This window comes from Tursiops truncatus, chromosome 15 (assembly GCF_011762595.2).
Source record: "Tursiops truncatus isolate mTurTru1 chromosome 15, mTurTru1.mat.Y, whole genome shotgun sequence".
Taxonomy (NCBI): domain Eukaryota; kingdom Metazoa; phylum Chordata; class Mammalia; order Artiodactyla; family Delphinidae; genus Tursiops; species Tursiops truncatus.
In genome coordinates, this window is record NC_047048.1 from 50,786,633 (window position 1) to 50,806,682 (window position 20,050).

At 39.2% G+C, this 20,050-nt stretch overlaps 1 protein-coding gene across 14 annotated transcripts in view; it reads right to left on the bottom strand.

Annotated features, from left to right (window-relative positions):
- PLCB4 (phospholipase C beta 4) overlaps positions 1-20,050 on the bottom strand; it is a 422,343-nt gene that overhangs the window by 50,067 nt on the left and 352,226 nt on the right. For 13 of the 14 annotated variants that reach the window (XR_012326219.1, XM_073792668.1, XM_073792669.1 and 10 more), the window contains 8 exons: positions 18,713-18,813; positions 16,539-16,574; positions 14,344-14,485; positions 13,622-13,706; positions 13,162-13,286; positions 11,239-11,290; positions 3,242-3,344; positions 1,038-1,202 (listed from right to left, as the gene is read on the bottom strand). Coding sequence is in view for 13 of the 14 variants with exons in the window: in XM_073792668.1 (XP_073648769.1) it covers positions 1,038-1,202; positions 3,242-3,344; positions 11,239-11,290; positions 13,162-13,286; positions 13,622-13,706; positions 14,344-14,485; positions 16,539-16,574; positions 18,713-18,813 (809 nt within the window). In the remaining variant the exon portion in view is untranslated. The remainder of the gene's footprint in view (positions 1-1,037; positions 1,203-3,241; positions 3,345-11,238; positions 11,291-13,161; positions 13,287-13,621; positions 13,707-14,343; positions 14,486-16,538; positions 16,575-18,712; positions 18,814-20,050) is intronic. The other variant, XM_073792676.1, reaches the window with a different exon arrangement.

Sequence of the window (20,050 nt, forward strand, 5' to 3'; positions counted from 1 at the left end):
AGCAAGAAAGCATTTTGGTTGGATAACAGAATAAGTGAGAAAGAAACAGGCATTTTTGTGATAGCACTGCCAATGCATGGATTTTTCAATACATCTTCCATTGATGAAAGAGAAGCAACTGGAAAAAAAATGGTTACAAGATTAAGGGCCTCCCCAGTGGTTCAGTGGTTAAGAATCCACCTGCCAATGCAGGGGACAGGGGTTCGAGCCCTGGTCCAGGAAGATCCCACATGCCGTAGAGCAACTAAGCCCGTGCGCCACAACTACAGAGCCTGTGCTCTAGAGCCTGTGAGCCACAACTACTGAAGCCCACATGCCTAGAGTCCGTGCTCCACAACAAGAGAAGCCACCACAATGAGAAGCCTGTGCATCGTAACAAAGAGTAGCCCCCACTCGCTGCAACTAGAGAAAGCCTGCACGTAGCAATGAAGACCCAATGCAGCCAAAAATAAATAAATAAAACAAATTAAAAAAAAATGGTTACAAGATTAAAAACTGCATCATTACAGAGAATGACTGATTGGTCTTAGGATCAAGGTATAATAAGGAGATAAAAAACAAAAAGACAAAAACAGCACACGACCCACAGGACCTTGGGTAGCAATGGGGACCACACTTTCTGGAGGCACAGGACAATACCAACTGACCCATTTAAGGACATTTATTGGCCTCAGTCTAGGTGCAACATCCTACCTATCCTCTTGGCTAAAGGAACAGTGCAAGTCACCAGCTGCCACAAGGGCAGGGAAGAGCTCTCCCACATGTGAGGCTGTCCACCTGTAGGGCTCCCTCTGAGTAGACTGCTAACCTGGGGCTTGGGCACTGCCATGTGGGAGGTGGGCTCCTCCAAGGAGGAAGGAGAGCCAAGAGGAGGACTGGGAAAAACTGAAACAACAATCATATGATGGCTGCAGAACTCATGCATTAGAAGAACACATTTAGGGTTGAATAACTGTCCCTATATCATGTAGTGTCTCTACACTAAAATATGGTTCCCAACTTAGCAGAGTGAGTCTGACACATTGAAAATACCCTACCTTCCGAAATACAAATGATTCTTCATTGTAAACTGGATTGAGTCCATTGTTCATCACCATGCGTGTTCGGAATTCCTTCCGGATAGTGTCGGTGGGCAACCCATACATATCCACTTCTACATATGTGCCAATTTTTTTATCTGATAAGAACTGACCTGATATGACCTATAGAAATAGGATGAGAGAGAAGTAAAGTCAGTGTAATCATCAGTAGCAAAGAATAATCTGGAAGGAAGAGATTCTCTGTTCATCTTTAGAAATTTTAATTAGCTATGGAAATAATGTATCCATTCCTTATTAAACTAAAACATGGTTGAGCAAACACTGCATGCAAAAAACTATTCTAGGCATAGGTTCTGCCTCCGAGAACTGCCTAGAAAAGAAAGAGGGAACTATACATGGATCATCTATTACAAAACAATACTGTCCACAGCATCTTCACCTAAGTGCCCACACCTATGAAATGAAGCAATGGATTCAAATATGCCCTAAGGTCACTTCATAGCTCTGAAATTCTGTCACGCCACACTTTTACTGAATTCTTTCAAAAGTCTTGAGACACACAGAAAGAAAAGCAATGCTAAACTGATGTTGACAATCTTAATACAGGACAGTGTTATTTTTTGTAAAGACCAGTATTAAATGTTATCTATTTTAAAGCTATGGAGAGACTATTTTTCATTTATTTTCCAAATGACTATAGCCATTTATTAGGTTTATTCACGTTATCTAAAAGCTAATAATCGTGAAACAGTTTTTCGAGGTATAACTGACATAAAATAAACTGTACATGTTTAAAGTGTACAATGAGATCAGTTTTTACACATGAGTACATCTGTAAAACTATCACCACAATTAAGACAATAAATATTTTCAACAACTCCCAAAGTTCCTTTGTGCCCTTTTGTAATTCATCCTTTCTTCCATCTCTGTCTAGAGGAAACAACTGATTTGCTTTCTGTTACTATACATTAGTTTGCATTTTCTAGAATTTAGTATAAGTGGAATCATATAGTAGGTATCTTTTCATTAATAAGCTTTAGTTTTTATAGCCGTTTTTGCTTTACAGCAAAGTTGAGAAGAAAGTACAGAGTTCTCATATACCCCTGTCCCCGTACCCACCACTTCCCCCACTATGTGTATCTCGCACCACAGTAGTATACTCGTTACAATCAGTGAACCTGCATTGACACTTCATTATCACCCAAAGTCCATAGTATACATTTAGGGTTTACTCTTGGTGTTGTACATTCTATGGATGTGGAAAAATGTATAATGACACGTATCTACCATTGTAGTATCATACAGAATAGTTTCACTGCCCTAAAATCCCTTGTACTCTGCCTGCTAATCCCTCCCCCCCAACTTGTGATCTTTTTTAGCATCTCCATAGTTTTGCCTTTTTCCGCAATGTTATATAGTTGGAATCATACAGTGTGTCACTTTTTCAGACTGGCTTCTTTCACTTAGTAATGTACATTTAAATTTCATCCATGTCTTTTCATGACTCAATAGCTCATTTCTTTTTAGAACTAAATATTATTCCACTGTCTGGATATGCCACTGATTATTTATCCATTCACCTACTAAATGGCACCGTGGTTACTTTCAAAATTTTGTCAATTATGAATAAAGCTGCTAAAAACATCCCTGTTAAGTTTTTGTGTGGACATAAGTTTTCAATTCATTTGGGTAAATAACAAGGAATACAACTTGCTGGGTCATATAGTAAGAGTATGTTGAGTTTTGTAAGAAACTGCCAAACTGTTTTCCAAAATGGTTTCATCATTTTGCATTCCCACCATCAATGGCCAAGAGTTCCCGTTGCTCCACAGCCTCTACTGGATACTTTTTGATCTGGTGTTTTTCATTAAAAGCAGCTAATAATGTCACTAGTAGAAAAACATGTTTCTCAAGAAAAAAAAGAAAGAATTTAAAATCAAAGTTGAGAGCCACACACTGATCTTGCAAATTGACATTAAATTTATTTATTTATTTTTTAATTTGGCCGCACTGGTCTTAGTGGGCACGTCGGTTCTTAGTTGCGGCATGTGGGATCTAGTTCCAAGCATTGGGATGGAGTCTTAACCACTGGACCACCAGGGAAGTCCCAACATTAAATATTTTAGTTGTAATTTCTTAAGACTTTTCCAAGACCACCTGCATACACATTTATACTATTCTGTGAAAAGCAAGCACCTTACCTGCACTGAGCAAGTGGCTGCAATAACCCCATCAACAGGCGTTTCAGAGAAGGGATCAAATGTTCGATCAGGCCGTCTCATGAAATCTGGTTTGAGAAGGTACCTGATGGGACAAAAGTGCAGAAGGAGTTTATTTTGTTAGTTATTTTTATAAAGGCTAAGAAAACCACTATTCAGGATACTGAATACTTATTTATCCCCATTTCTAACTTAGGAGCTAGGCTTTTAGGTAGAGGATCTCAAGGACTGAAGAGAATATCCCTGCCCTGTGGATAATCCTAATGAGGAGCAGGGAAGAGCAAATGTTCTCTAGATTCCAGGCTCTGGGACATCTATGACTTCCTGACACGACCATCTTCTCTGGAACTTGTTTATGCTCTTACATACACAAAATAATAATGAAAAACCAACTAAATGAGCTATAGTTATCAAAATATGGGAAATATGTGATATTATTTATTGTTTTAATTAATGTATTAAATTATGGGATATAATGACAAGTTTGATAACTACATAGTTTCAAAGTGCCGATAATCATAAGAATATTTTGAGAGATCTCTAACAAAAGTAATGAGATACCTGTGATTTATATCAGTGTCAGAGTCAGAGGTATCATTAACATTACTATGGATTGTTGTCTATTTTCATAATCGAAGGGAATGTAAAGTTTCAGTTAGAGGTAGGTGAAGATAAAGATGTTATTATTTCTCCAATTCTAGCCAGGCTAATTAGGTAAGAAAATGAAATAAAAAGGCATCCAGACTGGAAAGAAGAAGTATTTAATACTATTTCTATTCTCAGATGATATGATCTTATATATAGAAAATCCTAAAGAATCCACTAAAAAGCTATTCGAACTAATAAACGAGTTCAGCAAGCTTACAGGGTACAAAATCAATATATAAAAATCAATTGTATTTCTATGCACCAAGCAATGAACAATCCAAAAATGAAATTAAGTAAACAATTCCATTTTTAACAGAACCTAAAATAATAAAATACTTAGGAATATATTTAACAAAATAAGTACATATACTTGGAAAACCACAAAAAATTGTTGAAGAAAATTTTAAAAGAACTAAATAAATGGAAAGATATCTTGTGTTCATGGATCAGAAGGCTTAATATTGTTAAGATGGTGCTAGTCCCCAAATTGATATACAGATTCAATACAATCCCTACCAAAATCCCAGCTGTCTTCTTTATAGAAATTGACAAGTTGATCCTAAAATTCAATTGGAAACTCAAGGACCAAGAATTCCCCAAACATTCTTGATAAAGAAGAACAAAGTAGGAGGTCTCATACTTCTCAATTTTAAAACTTTCTACAAATCAACAATAACCTAAGCATCTTGGTACTGGCAAAAAGATAGATATATAAATCAGTGAGATAGAATTGGGAGTCCAAAAATAAATTCATATCTATGTTCAACTGATTTTTGACAAGGATGCCAAGACTAGTCAGTGAGGGAAAGAACAGTCTTTAAACAAATGATGCTAGGACAACTGGATAGCCACATGCAAAAGAATAAAATTAGTCCCTTCTTTCACATCATAAACAAAAATTATCTCAAAATGGATCAAAGACCTAAAAGTAAAAGCTATAACTATAAAATTCTTAGAAGAAGACTTAGGGATAAATCTTTGTGACTTGGAATTTGACAATGGATTATTAGACATAACATCAAAAGCACAAGCAATGAGCAAAAATATCAATACATAAACTTCACTTCATCATAAAGACTTTTACACTTCAAAGAACACTCTCAAGAAAGTGAAAAGACTAGTCATAGAATGAGAAAAATATTTGCAAATCATTTACCTGATAAGAGGCTTGTATCTAAAATATATGAAGAACAAATAACCCAGTTAAAAAATGGGCAAATGATTTGAATAGACAGTTCTCCAAATAAGATATACAAATGGCCGGCAAGCACTTGAAAAGATGCTTAATATCATGAGTCATCAGAGAAATGCAAACCAGTACCATAATAAGATACCACTGCACACACACTAGGTCGGCTACAATAAAAAAAAAAGTCAGATAATTGTAACTATGGACGAGGAGATGGAGAAATTGGAGCCTTCATACGACATTGCTGGTGGGAATGTAAAATGATGCAGCCACTTTGGAAAACAGTCTGTAGTTTCTCAAACAGTTAAACATAGAGTTACCATATGACCCAGCGATTCTCTTAGGTATACACCCAAGAGAAGTGAAAACATCTGTCCATACAGAAACTCGTACCTGAATTTTCATAGTGGCATTATTTGTAATAACCAAAAGATAGAAACAATCCAAATGTCCATCAAAAGATGAATGGATATACAATATGAGGTATATCCATATAATGGAAAATTATTCAGCAATAAAAAGAAATAAAGTACTGATATACACTACAACATAGGTGAACCTTGAAACCATTATGCTAAGTGAAACAAGACAGTCCTAAAAGGTCACATATTATATGAATCCATTTACATGAAATGTGCAGAACAGGCAAAAATATAGTGACAGTGTGTAGATTGGTGGTTGCTTAATGCTGGGATGGGGGCAGGGGATGTCGGAAGGTGACAGCTAAAGGGTATGAGTTTTCTTTTTTGTATGACTAAAATGTTTTAAAATTGATCTCCAGCACTGTCTGCCCCTTATCCCCACTGGGTATGGTCACAGAATCACACCTTGGCTAGATTCCATAACTTTCCTGAAACTCGTGTTAAAGAACTTCATCTCTCTAAAAGAAATATTTTTTTGTTAGGAATGACTATAACCACAGATAAGAAAATTCTACATCAATGTGATTAGTATATAAAGGAAAATAAAAGCACTTTCCCCAAAACTCTAGGTTTGCTTTTAGATGTAAAAGAATCGCAATTTGGGATCAAATCTTTCATATTCCTTAGGAGCATAACTTTTACTAGCTTCAACTCCCGATGATGTCAAATTTATTACTATCTTTTAAAATACAACCAAAAAAGGAATCCCAAGGCATAATATTTTTCCTTAAAGGAAAGTTTAAAGTCATGTTTTTTTTGTTTTTGACAAAGTTGCCATTCTCTGCTATCTTCAAAGTCTGAACAAAAAAGTGTTAAAAAGCCCACATTCCACTTGGATATAATAATCAATAAAAAACCCGAGGACAACACTGACTTTTAAATAAAGGATATAGAGAGTTTATAAAATAGTTAAAATATTAAAGATGACATTGAACATTCACCTGTCTCCAATATATCAATACAAGATCTCTGCATAGAAGATATTGTTTTCTATGTTTATAGAGCTTTGATTTGGACCTTTTATTGTGGCAACTGTTAACCATTGGAAAATATGATGATACAGCAAAAACTCAAGACTTAGGATGGGAAGTAGATGAGTGAATACAATTCTACACACACTTCTCCAAGGGAAGCCTACTAGCTTTGCCTGGCCAAGCATCAGACATTAGCTGCGAGGCGAGGTCATGGATCATGGCTCTAGCTTTCACATGGAGGCAGCATTCGGATTCCAGCTGTGTGAAATGAGGGAATCTGCCTTCTGCGAAAGGTGGGACTCGGGGTCCATAAAGGACTGTAGTCATACATCCAGTCCAGAATCTCCTAGGGCAGTGGCTGTAGAGATTCAGGACTCCCTGTGGTGCCCCTCAGTCATTTCTGAAGGGTCAGGAGCCCCTTCTCACCAAAAACAGAGAAATGTCATATTGATGATGTTTCAGTACCAAAAGGATTCTTCCACATTCCCTGCTGCTCTCAGACCTGCTTAGAAGAAAACTAATCTGTGAAAGCGTGATCCAAAATAAAAAAATGTCAGGAGGAAATGGCAAGAAATCCAAGTCCGATTCTCCAAAGTTGGCAGCTTGCAGTGTAATGTGTTCATTTATATACTTAAAAAACAAAAGAGACTGTGTAGAAGTGATACCGAGCAGGACCCTGTGGGGCTCCTGGACACAAAAGCCTGTCTGTGTCCCCCCATTTTTTGTTTGTAGGAAATAGGCTTCATTCAGCCTCCACCACCTTCCCTGAGTTCCAATGAGCAGGTTCAAACAGTTGCTAATCAGGGAAGGGAGGAAATGCGGAGACAAAGGAAGAACAGTCAAGAAACAATAGTGCAGCCTTGGGGCAAGGTCCTGGTCCTCCCTCAAGGGATACACAAAACAATATCTTTGAGCTGTTTTGCAGTTACTGAACCCCCACCAGGTGGGAGAAGTTAACTGTATGCTGCCCACAAGTACCAGACCCCAGACTCGTTGGAACCAAGAGGTTGATGATGCTGACTCCCAATTACCTCACCACCAACCAATCAGAAGAATATCCATGAGCTGATCACACCCTCTTTGAACCATTTCTATAAAACTCCTCACTACCCCCTCCGGGTTAGGACACACAATTTTGAGGTCATTAGACCAATGTGGTCCTCTTTGCCTGGCAAAGCAATAAAGCTGCTCTTTTCTACTTCAACCAAAACTCCATCTCGAGATTTAATTTGGTGTCAGGGTACAGAGGCTGGATTTGGCTACAGAAGTCTGATAGGATCCCTGGCTTGGGGGTGACACTTAGCCAGCTTGTCTTGAACGAGTGTCAATTTCGGGCCTAAGGTGGCAGAGACTGTCACTCACAGACCTGGAGGCTGTGTAGGTCCAGGGACCCTGGGCATCGATGCGGAAGCAGGAGCTGGAGCCCTGGCTTTATGGGGGTGGGGTTTGTGCCACTGCAGGCCTAAAAGGCACAGAATGTCTCTGTACAGAAACACAGCCCTCAGACACAGCCCACAAGGATTTTTTATTTATTTATATTTTTTAACATCATTATTGGAGTATAATTGCTTTACAATGGTATGTTAGTTTCTGCTGTTTAACAAAGTGAATCAACTATACATAAACATATATCCCCATATCTCTTCCCTCTTGCATCTCCCTCCCACCCTCCCGATCCCACCCCTCTAGGTGGTCACAAAGCACCCAGCTGATTTCCCTGTGCTATGCAGCTGCTTCCCACTAGCTATCTATTTTACATTTGGTAGTGTATGTATGTCCATGCCACTTTCTCACTTTGCCCCAGCTTACCCTTCCCCCTCCCTGTGTCCTCAAGTCCATTCTCTACATCTGTGTATCTATTCCCATCTTGCCCCTAGGTCCTTCATGACCATTTTTTTTTTTTAGATGCCATATATAGGTGTTAGCATACAGTATTTGTTTTTCTCTTTATGACTTACTTCACTCTGTATGACAGACTCTAGGTCCATCTACCTCACTACAAGTAACTCAATCCACAAGGATTTTTTAAAAGTCCCTGCAGGTGGGCAGAAGAATGACAAGGGTAGTGCAGTGAGAGCCATCGGGTGCCTCAGATGCCCTTGCTCAGTGGCTGGCCCATCTCCACCAGCTATGACTCCTCAGGGGCACAGCACACTCGTGAGAAAGATTGCCTCTCTCTGCCCTGTTGGTGACAACCTCTTCCTCCAGGCTGGGTGTGGGGAAAAGGGAAGGGGCAGGGGGACATGAGACTGAACAATATTGTTAACATCTCTTGTAGTCAGGCTGCCCCAAGGAACAATCATATTTTTTAGTCCCCCTGATGGGACTTCAGCTTTTGGTCACATCACCTCAAACACATGAGCACAGAATTCAGGCTAATGTAGCATCATCCTTGCTCATGAACATATTTTAAAATACACAATGGTGTGGAAGGTGAGACACTGAGCAAGTGAACTATGGCAAATCGGAAACTCCTGAAAAGAAACATAGTGAAGGCGTAGAACTCCTGTTGGTGTAACAGAGCAGGACCCTATAGGGCCTTCCTGGGACAGACTTCTTCGCTACATCCTCTGCCTTAGCTCCTCTCTGAAGTACCTAGATAACAGTATCTGATGCATATTTCCTGAGTTTTTCAGATGCCATTCCACCACCAAATGGAAGAAATTAATTACTTGCACGTGGCCCCCAGACCTACTGGAGCCTAAGGATTGATAATGTGAACCCCTGTGACACTGCCCTGTTACCTCACCATCAACCAATCAGAGAACTGTGCACAAGCCCAATTGTGTGTGCCCTGTGACACCCTCCCCCTGCCCATCATCTGGCTTTTAAAAATGCTTTGCTGAAACCCTTCAGGGAGTTCAGGAGTTTTAGAGCACTAGCCACCCGTTCTTCCTGTATAGGGCCTTACAATAAACGCTGCACTTTCCTTCACCACAACGTGGTGTCAGTAGACTGACTTTACTGCGTGTGCGTGAGCAGACCCAAGTTTGGCTCAGTAACAGTGGGAACCCTTTGACGTGGAAACAACTCCCCTCCCTGTGTCAGGGCAGGAGAAGCCATCAAACGGCTGAGGTGAAAGGAAAAGCTCCTTTGGCATCCGTGAGCCACAGGAAGGTTCAGGGAGTGAGCACAGCCAGGTGTGAACCATGAGGGCTGTCTCTTGGGCTCCTTACAGGCCTGTTGTGAGCAGACCACTCATTTTATCTTGTGTGATTCCTGCCTGTGATCGGTCATACGGGCTTAAGCTTTTTTGCAACCTCACTTTTTCACAGAAATCTGCCGTTCATGAAGTACTTCACATAGACTCAGTCCAAACCCTCTGAGCTGTCACAGCAAACCCAGGGTGGCAGGCGTTACCAGCTTCATTTTATCAGCAGGAAATTGAGGTTTAGGGTCTAACACACCTGCCCAGGGCAACAACAGCATGTGGCGCACCCAGGGCTCAAACCCGGGTCAGGCTGGAGCCAAGGGCTTTTACCCCCTGCGCCACAGCTGCCCCTGGAGTGTCATTGCCTAAGCTTCCACTGGGGGTCCACCCATCAATTTACCTACACAATCTCCTGGTTCCTGAATGCTTTGCGCTAAATAACAAAGTAGCTTAAAAAACAAAACAAAACAAAACAAAACAAAAAAACCTCTGAAATGTGTATTTAGCTGTTTTCTTCTGACCCGTAATTTTCTTTTTCCCCCTGTTTTATTGAGATATAATTGAAATATAACACTGTATTAGTTTAAGGTGTACAGTTTTTATTTCTTTCAAAATACACAGTAGAGGCAAATATCCTGTAAGCTGCTATATCCTGATTTGGGTAACAGGGTTGTCACCCGTGGGTGTAGGTGAACTGGCAGGCAGGAAGAGGTGGGAGTGGGCATTTTGAAACCATACGTGTTGAAAATTTTATCTTGACTGTTTTTAGTGATGGAAATTAAATATCCAACCAGGGAGGCCAGGAACATCCTGACAGTAGCATGGTAGGATGAGACAGTACTCTATTGAATTAGTCTAGAGGTCTCTGGGCAGTGGTTCGTCATTATTTACCTGCAGTGCTGCTTGGGGACATTTGCATGGAGAAAAAAAATGGTCACACAGTTTTTTTTCAAATGTATAGAATGTTAACTTCATATTTTCATTTAACCTTTCAGTGTTTCAATGAAATGAACATTTCCTATTTCACTACTTGGTTTGCAGATTTTAGCGAGCTCTATTTAAGTAACTGGAACAACATTTATAGTGTTATTTTTTGGTAACTGCTATTTACAAGACATACAAAACATGTCTATCAAAGGAGGACAAACCTTCTTCCTAGCTGAAATAAATTCCACTTGACACCTAGGACTTCATTATATATTAAATCAACTTCATTCCTCTCTAGGTCATATGTAAAATACACATATTTAATGTCTTTGTCTACTGCTGATGTCCAAATGAGCAGATTCATTATCTGTCCTAGCTATAAAAACCTCGGCTACTGAATTTAAAGTGAGAGCACTAAACTCTAGAGTGTGTATAATAAACTCCTTAACTAGTCGTTATTTTTTTTTTTTAATCTGCTTAGTTAAACAGGGGTCCCGTGAAGAATGTACGTTGCAGATGTAATTTACCTGGGGATTTCATTTGTTTCTATCCCATCCCTCAAACCCAGCTTAAATTCAGCAGCTCCTAATTAAAAATGACACGGTTTCATTACAGCTGTAGTATGGAGTGTGGAACACAGTGACTACAGTTTAAATCACATTACTTACCCGCACGATCCATTATACTCAAATTTTCCCTGATTCAATTGCATCGCTAAATCTGTTAAGAGACAAAAATAATTTAGCATCTCGTCTCCTCGGACAAAGAAGATCTTGATGGCGTGATTTCAAACAACGGAAATCAGATACTGACCCCTGGCTGAAAGGTCTTTTTTTAACACCACAAGGTTAAAGGGTCTGTTTAAGGCATACAACTCTCTCTTCCATGTTGAAATGACCTTGTGTTTAAACTAAACAAAAAAATCTGTGTTCATAGAGATCATGTTGGCAATGCTTTAAAATTTGGATTCAATATATGCTTCATATGATTGTTGAGTTAGTGTTGAGAGTACAGATGTCCAAGCTGATATATAGTTAGAGGAGATGTGCCTTACCATCCCAGAGGAAGGGTACACCGGACATACCCAGTAGGGTCATGTGAATATAAAACTCGATTAAAATAAAAAATAAACTAGGTAAGTATGTAAAAATTGACTTAAGGTGACTTCAGGAGAATTCTTCTAGTGGGGTCTAGTGGCAGGGCATGGCTTATGGTTTTTCTCTTGCAGGCAAACGCAATGTTCTTTCTTTTCATCAGCAAAAGAAATGGGCAGCTGATGGATTTTTTTTTTCTTCTAAAAGTGCAGTGATTAAACCTAGCGTTATAGAATACAACATAAGCTGACCTAGATCATAAGCTGCCTTTGGATCATTTAATCCATATAACAGAGTCACTGACAACAAATAATAAAACTTGACCTCTTTTTAAGTAAGTAAAATCAGCAGTGCCTTTTAATCGTACTTTGTCTCTGTTAGAAACACTCCAGGGCTGTGCTGGTACCTGGTCACAGTTTAGCAGAGTGAGCACTGATAGGGATGCTGAGCAGAAATCTGAACCCAGTTCCTGATCACTGAGGCAGCATCACCAAGGGGTGGGAAACACAGTCAGGTCGCATTCATGCCAAGGGAATGCAAGTCATAGGACCTTTGGATCAGTACAGATCGTAGGGAGCAAGATGGATTGAGATCCACAAAATATGGTGGATGGACTTGAAAAGAAAATGCCCCCCAAATGGGGAAACATGGGAGGTACCATCATAGAGCAAAGAACAGAACAAGAAAGGTGTTTTGGTATTTTTCTTAACCAATATTAAGGACCATGCTGTGGCATTAACCACAGAAAGTGAATAGGTTTTGCGGCATATTTCTCACCTGTTTTAGGTGAGTAACTAGAGCCTATTATTTTTCTATTTTTAATTGCAATCCTAGGCCCTTAAGCAAACTTTGAAAACTTGACAAATTTTGTTTATGCATTCACAAAAATTGACTGCTCTCCTTGCAGGGAAAAAAAAAAAAAGATTATATACTGGAAACTTGCCTCAGAATACACTTTGGAGGAACAAGTTATATATTAGTACCTCTAAGGGTATAGAACTCCTTAAACACGATTTTAGCAGAATCTACTCCATAATATTCTGCACTCTTATGGTGAGATGCCACTATTTTGCTGATCTCCTGCTGAATGTTAACAGTGGGAAGGGTACTTTCCCAAGGAGAAATGAGTCATAGTTACTGTACAAAGATGCTCAAATACTTCTCACTTCATTCTGCCTCTGGACGAGAAGGTAAGTTTGATCCAAAAAGAAGAAAAATTAGACATATTTTGGCAAAAGGGACAAGGTTTAGCAGATTAGTCATGGCATTTCCAAAAGGATATTCAATTGAAATCAAAATCTATTGTCTTCTACCATTGTTTTATTGCTCTAGTTTGCATTTTTAATTTCTCACCATTCTATAAATCCAACAACACATTGTGTTGCCATATGTCTGCTTCCATGAAAAAAATGCCCACAACCAACTGATGGCAACTGTTGGCACCGTCCTGTCAAAGCATTCTCGTGGAATTCGAGGTCACTGGACATCAGTTCCTACCTGGGGTTTGATAGTTCAGCGAAACCATCTGGCAGCCAGCGTTCCAGAAAATCTGAGGCATGTAATTACTGGAATCGACTCGGCCTCCCTTGGGGTAAATGCGACTCATTTGCCGTTTGTTATAACTGTGTAACATATTAAGGAAAATGGCAAAAAGAGTATTCCAGCAGTGCCAAAGAGCTAAAACAATGAAGATCTAGACCAAAAATGACACACATATGACAACAGAGAACAAATTTCACATGTATAAAGGCTGCTTAAGAGAAAAACCACAGTTCACCGTGTGGATTATAAAAACAATCCACATTTGGGCAGGTTTTCCCGGCTGCTGTGGTCTTTCACATACATTATTTTATTAGTTCTACAACCACAATAATATATTAGCCATTTTTCTATTTTAGAGATTCCTGCCAAACCCAAAGTTCACCAACCACTTATTCCACTTAATACATAAGGATACTTCACAAATTCAATCGCATGTGTCTTCAAGTAGCCCAGACCAACTGACTCATTAAAAGAAGACATGTTATAATGAATATTGCGTTCTGTAAAGGAAAGCAAAGATGCACTTAGAAACCCTGCCATCAAACCCTCACAGAAAGGCAAGCGATAAATATAATTACACCCTGAATCATGAGGCCTTGGAGGCAGATGCTTCCTTACTATATCAGTAGCTCCTAATTTCATTAGCATCCTGTGGCTGGAGATGCCTGACTTAAGAAAAGTGTGATGAATTAAGTTTGGAGTCATTAAACCAATTATGTGTATACCAATTGCCATTCATAGCCACCCCTGAAATATGTATTTCCAATGAGGATGATAGCTTCTCCAGTCCAGAAATAATTATGAAAAGTCTGAAAATACTTGATACGTTTTTGGAGACCAGCTTTCGACAGAAAGCAGTCTTATAAAAAAGTATATCTAATGCAAGAGGCTAACCTCTTGGATTGCTACCAAATCCATAGTCTGTCAGAGCCACCTTGTGGACGATGTCGGGAACGACAACACAAGGCCCCCACATGCCAAGGACGTGTCACTACGTGGTCTACGCAATGAAAATAAGGTGAGATGGAACAGTCCACGTGCCCAGAAAAGAAAATGGCAGCAAGTCAGATCACAGCTCACAGCATAACGTAAGAAAAGCAGACAAAAAAGGCAATAGCATTTAGCCTTCGGTGTTACCTTCAGCCACATGGAAACCTTGAAACTTTACGGGCTGTGCATAGTTGATCATTGTGGACAAATACGGATGGATATTAGTGGTGGCGCCTACATATTTATAAGATGCCATCCACGCCTGCTCATCTTCTATAGTTACCAGGCCCTACGAGCACAACAAAGGGAACATGCACGTCAGTGACTTCAGCAGGACTCTCAGATTTACGCTTCAGACTGCCTCACTAGCGATAATTTGCACACACACAGATCGAAAGATAAAGACTTCTTTCTTCTCAGTTATCCTAACTAAAGGATAACTTTAAAAGTGAATGTCCACTGTAGCTCCAAATAATGCAAATGGAGATAATAGTAAAATATGAAGTTTACCTTACATTTGGGGGACATTTTTTAGATTTTCAAAGGACTTTATTCTGGAAACTATACTGAAGTTCATAGCAATGCTATGAAATATGTATAGCAGGTATTATCATTCATGATTTCACAAATTGTGGCATAACGTCAAAAACGGTGGTCCTTCAATTTTAGTGTAAATCTAGGCTTGTTAAATCACAGATTCCGGGGACCCACTCTCAGAGTTTCTGATAAAGTGAGTCTGGGGTGAGGCCCAATAATTGGCATTTCTAACTAGTTCCCAAGTGCTAATGATATGGGTGGTCTGGGGAACCACACTTTGTCTAACACTGCTTCGGAAACCAAGCCACATACATAAATGGTTTACGGTATTAAAAAAAAATGCTTATTCTTAAACTAATGTGAGAACCCACTATACACGACCTATTACTGCATTGTTTTGCATAGAGGCAAAGAGAAACAACTTATTGTAGTTCGTTTCATAGTAAATCAGAACAAAAGCAACAAAATCAACAACAAAAATAACGCCTTCAAAAGTGATCTACATTTAGTTGAGATTGATAGTGAGGAATGAACTGCTGACTCACATGAATCAATTCATTGGTTAAAAAAATAGGCCATTTGTTTATCTGATAACTTAACATTCTAGATCATCAAACTGATTGCACCAGTAAAAGTCTGAGATAAATAATCAAATAATGTAACTTGGGATTTTTTAAAAATAAATTTTTCATATGTCCTGACTCCCCAAATAAGGGCAGAGGCATGTCTAATTCCTTTCTTGTGTGTTTAATGATAAGTAACACTGTACCATAAGCTAGGTACTGGCCTGAGTCCCTGCATGACAATCTCGTTCCTGTCAGTCATCATGTGTAGCAAGGATTAGAGTCTGACCCACTGACCACATGAGAAGACTGAGTCCTTAAAGATTAAAATAACTTGGTCACAGCTACTTAGCTAATAAATATCAGTGATCACAGGTCAACCTGTCCTTTTTTGACCCCAATACCTTACGAATTTCTAGTAGGAGAGAATTTCACAAATATCTTGGGCGAAGACTGGGATCAGAATTAACCAGAATTATTCCAAACAATATTTAGACAGTAAGAAGATAGGGTTTTACTCCAAATAAGATAAGACCCCATATACAACAAGATAGTATTTTCTGAAGCTCTGAAGTGTGGGAATCAAATGACAAGGTAAATTTTTGCATCTCACTACTATAATAAACCACATACATTTACTAAAAAAGACCACTTTGATATCATGAGCCGTGAAGAGGATAAAAGAAACTAAAAATGTAACTTTACTTTCCTTACAATAAAATCAACACCGAATAATGTTAGATAAAACTCCTAGAATGTGTACAACGTGAACTGACAATTTTTCAGAATGTCAATATAGTCAGAACAAGATCCCCTTCTCATTTTACTATAATATGAATTTGTTGACCTATAGGTCATTTTTATTTTAAAATTCAGTGTGTTGATGATTATGTACTCTTATTCTAGGAATGAAATCTCAAATTCCAACTACGAAATTGCCTAATTGCACTAAACACTTATTTTTAGGAAAATCATCTTATTTGCCTGTGCTCTGTTTTGTGATTTTATCAGGATATAATCATTTCATCACTGTGATTAATTCTTTCTTTTGAAGACTCATATGTAGATGCATTGAGCATGTAAATATTATACCTATAATACCTATAAACAGTCTGATATTTCATGGGGCAGTGGGTGGGGGAAGATAGAGTAACAACACTTAGTACAAAATGCTCAATATTAGAGGCCCACGTATTGTGTCTTATAATGAAAACAAAATGTACAATGAAATTATTTTGTTACCTTTTTGTTGTTTTCATGTTCAAGGTCATCTGAAGCCTAAATTAGAGAAAGATAAAAATAATTTACCTCTCTAAAGGGCAAACTTCCAAATTTACTAGCCATACATATGTAGATATTTAAATAAATTCATGTACACTTGTTATTCGATTTATTTGTTAAGATGGGAAATTACTGGTAACATAAAGGCAGAGATAAAGTGAGAACTGAGAAGATATCATGGCATAGCTCTCTTTCACACCATAAAAGCTCATCTTAATGCTTATCTCCCTTCTTTGTTGATAGTCTTTGCCTATTTTGATGCTTCCTTATGGTAATTTAGTACATGATTTAGTGATGGGGCTTGGGAAATAATCGATGTGGTCACCTCCTCTGGTATGTAAAGGGTCACTCTTCAGCTATTCAACACTCATGTCTTGTGTTGATAAAGGCAGCATAAAGGTAAGCACTGAGTCTTAGTAGGCATCTATTAGTCTGAAAGTAGCTGCAATTCTCTATATTGGAGAAGGTAGGGGTAATGGCAGTATTCCCTTGGCTTTGTTCGGCAGACAAATTTGCTTCCATTTTCTTAGCACCCAAGGCATACACCTACCCGCATCTTCATCCTCTGTCTTAATGATCAAGTATCGCTGCTCCCATCAAAGACCACACCCTCACATCACCATAATCCCACCCACGTCCAGGAATTCATTTATCACTCCAGATTCATTCATCCTAAAAATAATACTCCCTGGACTCCTCAGGTTCCCTTTAGCCACCAGCTCCCCTTTATAGCAAAACTGCCCAAAAGTGTAGTGTCTCCTCACTCACATCTATCTGCTACAGGGGTCCCAACCTCCGCACTGAGACTCCTTTTTCCAAGGTCGCCAATAACTCCTAGGCCAATGACTCTTGCATCTTCTTACTCAATCACTCAGTAGTATTAAAAAAATCAATCACTTTGCCAGGGGATAGCAGGTGGGGGAAATGAGATGTTGATCAAAGGGTACAAACTTCCAGTTATAAAAGGAATAAGTTCCGGGGCTCTCACGTACAGCATGGTGACTACAGTTAGGAAGACTGTATTGTATACTCAAAAGGTGCTAAGAGAGCAGATCTCAAATGTTCTCAGTGCGTGCACACACACACACACACACACACACACACACACACACACACACACACACATCACTACCCCACACACAAAGGTAATTATGTGAGGCTACACTGCCCCGTTTCTTTAAACTTTTTCAGTAGCTTCACATTTCACTTAAATTAACATTTGAGTTTCTCACCATGCCCCCCGTCACATCCTTCATCCTCCAGTTCCCACCTGCCTGTCTAATCTCATCTTATTTCACTCCACCTCTCACTCAACCCACTCTGTTCACCCTGCCTTTGTTGTTGCTACTGTTGTGGTCCCTCTCTGGGCAAAGCAACACCTCTACTCCTGTGCATGGCCAGTTCCTCTTTACCCTTTGGGTTCTCATTTCCTTGTTTTATTCTCTCCGCCTCTTTTTTTTCCATCTGAGCACTCACTCTTAGTTTTGTAATAGCACCTATCACAAATTGTAATCATATAAATGACTGTTTACTTGTTTGTTGTCTGTTTCCCACCCCCTTCCAATAAACTCCCATCAGCCTATCAGCTCCATGAGGGCAGAAGCCAAGTGTGTTTTGACCCTTCTGGGTTGTTATGGCCTAGAAAGTGCCTGGCACATAGTGGGTACACAGTTACTATTTTTTTGGCTGAATGGTTGGATGGATGGAAATATTTTTAGGCTTATTCTACATTAAGAGGGAGACGAGATATCAACGAGTAGGACTGGTTTTCTAATGAGGGCTTGCTGGGGTGATCAGGGTCATTTTCCTGATGATTTGAATAGGTTAACCTTTGCTGCTGGGGTGCTGCTGTTTTCTCCCTGATCACCTATAATAATGCAATAAATAAAAACATCTGAAGGACATGGGCCGAAGAGGTAGGGGTCAACACTGGGCATGACTAATGAGTCACTTAAATGTCCTTTCTAACTTAGTATTGTGCATGCCTCGAGTTCGGGTATTGATTGTGGCCACCCAATTGAGAAGGGGAATTACAGCCTACTTATTCTCTTGTGGCTCTCACATTTCTGAAATGCTATAACTAACAGCTGCTACCCCTTGCAAGTCATGAAAGGAAAGGGAACCAAGACTCTGACCTTCTTAACACTATTGGCAATAGCTTCCTTGTGACCCAAGTCGTCTGCAGAAAGTTCATTTCCATATTTGTATTCAGGGTGAGCTTCTTCCTCTTGCTCAGCTGTGTGAAAGACAAAAGGAAAATCCGTGAAGCCAACTTACCACCAAGGGGTCAGGCCTCCTCCATAATCTTGGGTAAAATATAAGCACTTCTAGAGAGGAAGGAAGCTAAATGAAAATGGGAACATTTAAATAAGCAATTTTTTTTTTCAAATAAAACTCTCACTAAACTCTTACCTACTCAAGGTCAAGGAACATATCTTGTTACTTCTCCTGCATCTCGCATGACTTTTTAAATTGAATATAGCTGATTTACATTGTGTTAGTTTCAGGTGTATAGCAAAGCGATTCGTTATATATATATATTTTTTTCTGATTATTTTCCATTATAGGTTATTACAAGATATCAGATATTGTTCTTGTGTTACACAGTAAATCATTGTTAGCATGGTTTTTACATGATTGATGCTTAACAAATTTTTCTTAAGTGAATGATTACTTCCTTTCCAGTATACTAACCTTAAAAATTAAAGCCTCAAACACCTCAGGAAGAACTGTGACTCATAACGGGTATTTTGATCCTCTATGACACCCAGAGGAAAAAAAAAAAGATATAAGAGAAGGAAAGTACATTTGATAATTCTGAAAAAGAGTCAAAAATGTCCACTTGAATTTTATGGGCATAATAACTTGTGGCCGGGAGTGGTGTGATATAAAAAAGATAGAGCTTGGAAGGACTTACTGCTCTCCTAAATCATTTGCCAAATCTGGCTGCGGTTTAAAAGACTCTGAAATCATTCATTGGGCTCATGGTGGGAAGGGAGCAGGAAGTGGGTGCTAAGTCAAGCTGGTGACCCAGGAGCCTGGCCTAGCTATATAGGGAGGCACAGATGCCATCACCCGGCCCACCAGTCCAGGAAATTATAAGAACCCTGGTATCCACCCAAGGCTGTAGGTGGAAAAAGGATTGCCTGTTGGAAAATTAGGCACATGCTGGTGTGAGATCTGTATTCCCATGATGCCCATCCTGCAGGGGCTCCCAGGAATTTGCCAAAAAACTAGCCAGAATCAGGAGACACCCACAGGCCACAGGACAAGGCCAACACAAATCCGCACTGTCACTATACTGGGCATGAGGGACCTTTACTATTAAAAAAAAAACAAACAGTGAAAATATTTCTGAGGGAGGTGAACAGACCCATAAGAGTTAGACATTTTTTGTTTTAAGTATGTTTCAAAGGTGGAAAGGAGAATTCAAGAACAGGAGTAAATGAAAAACTTTCACCAATTCTAAGGTG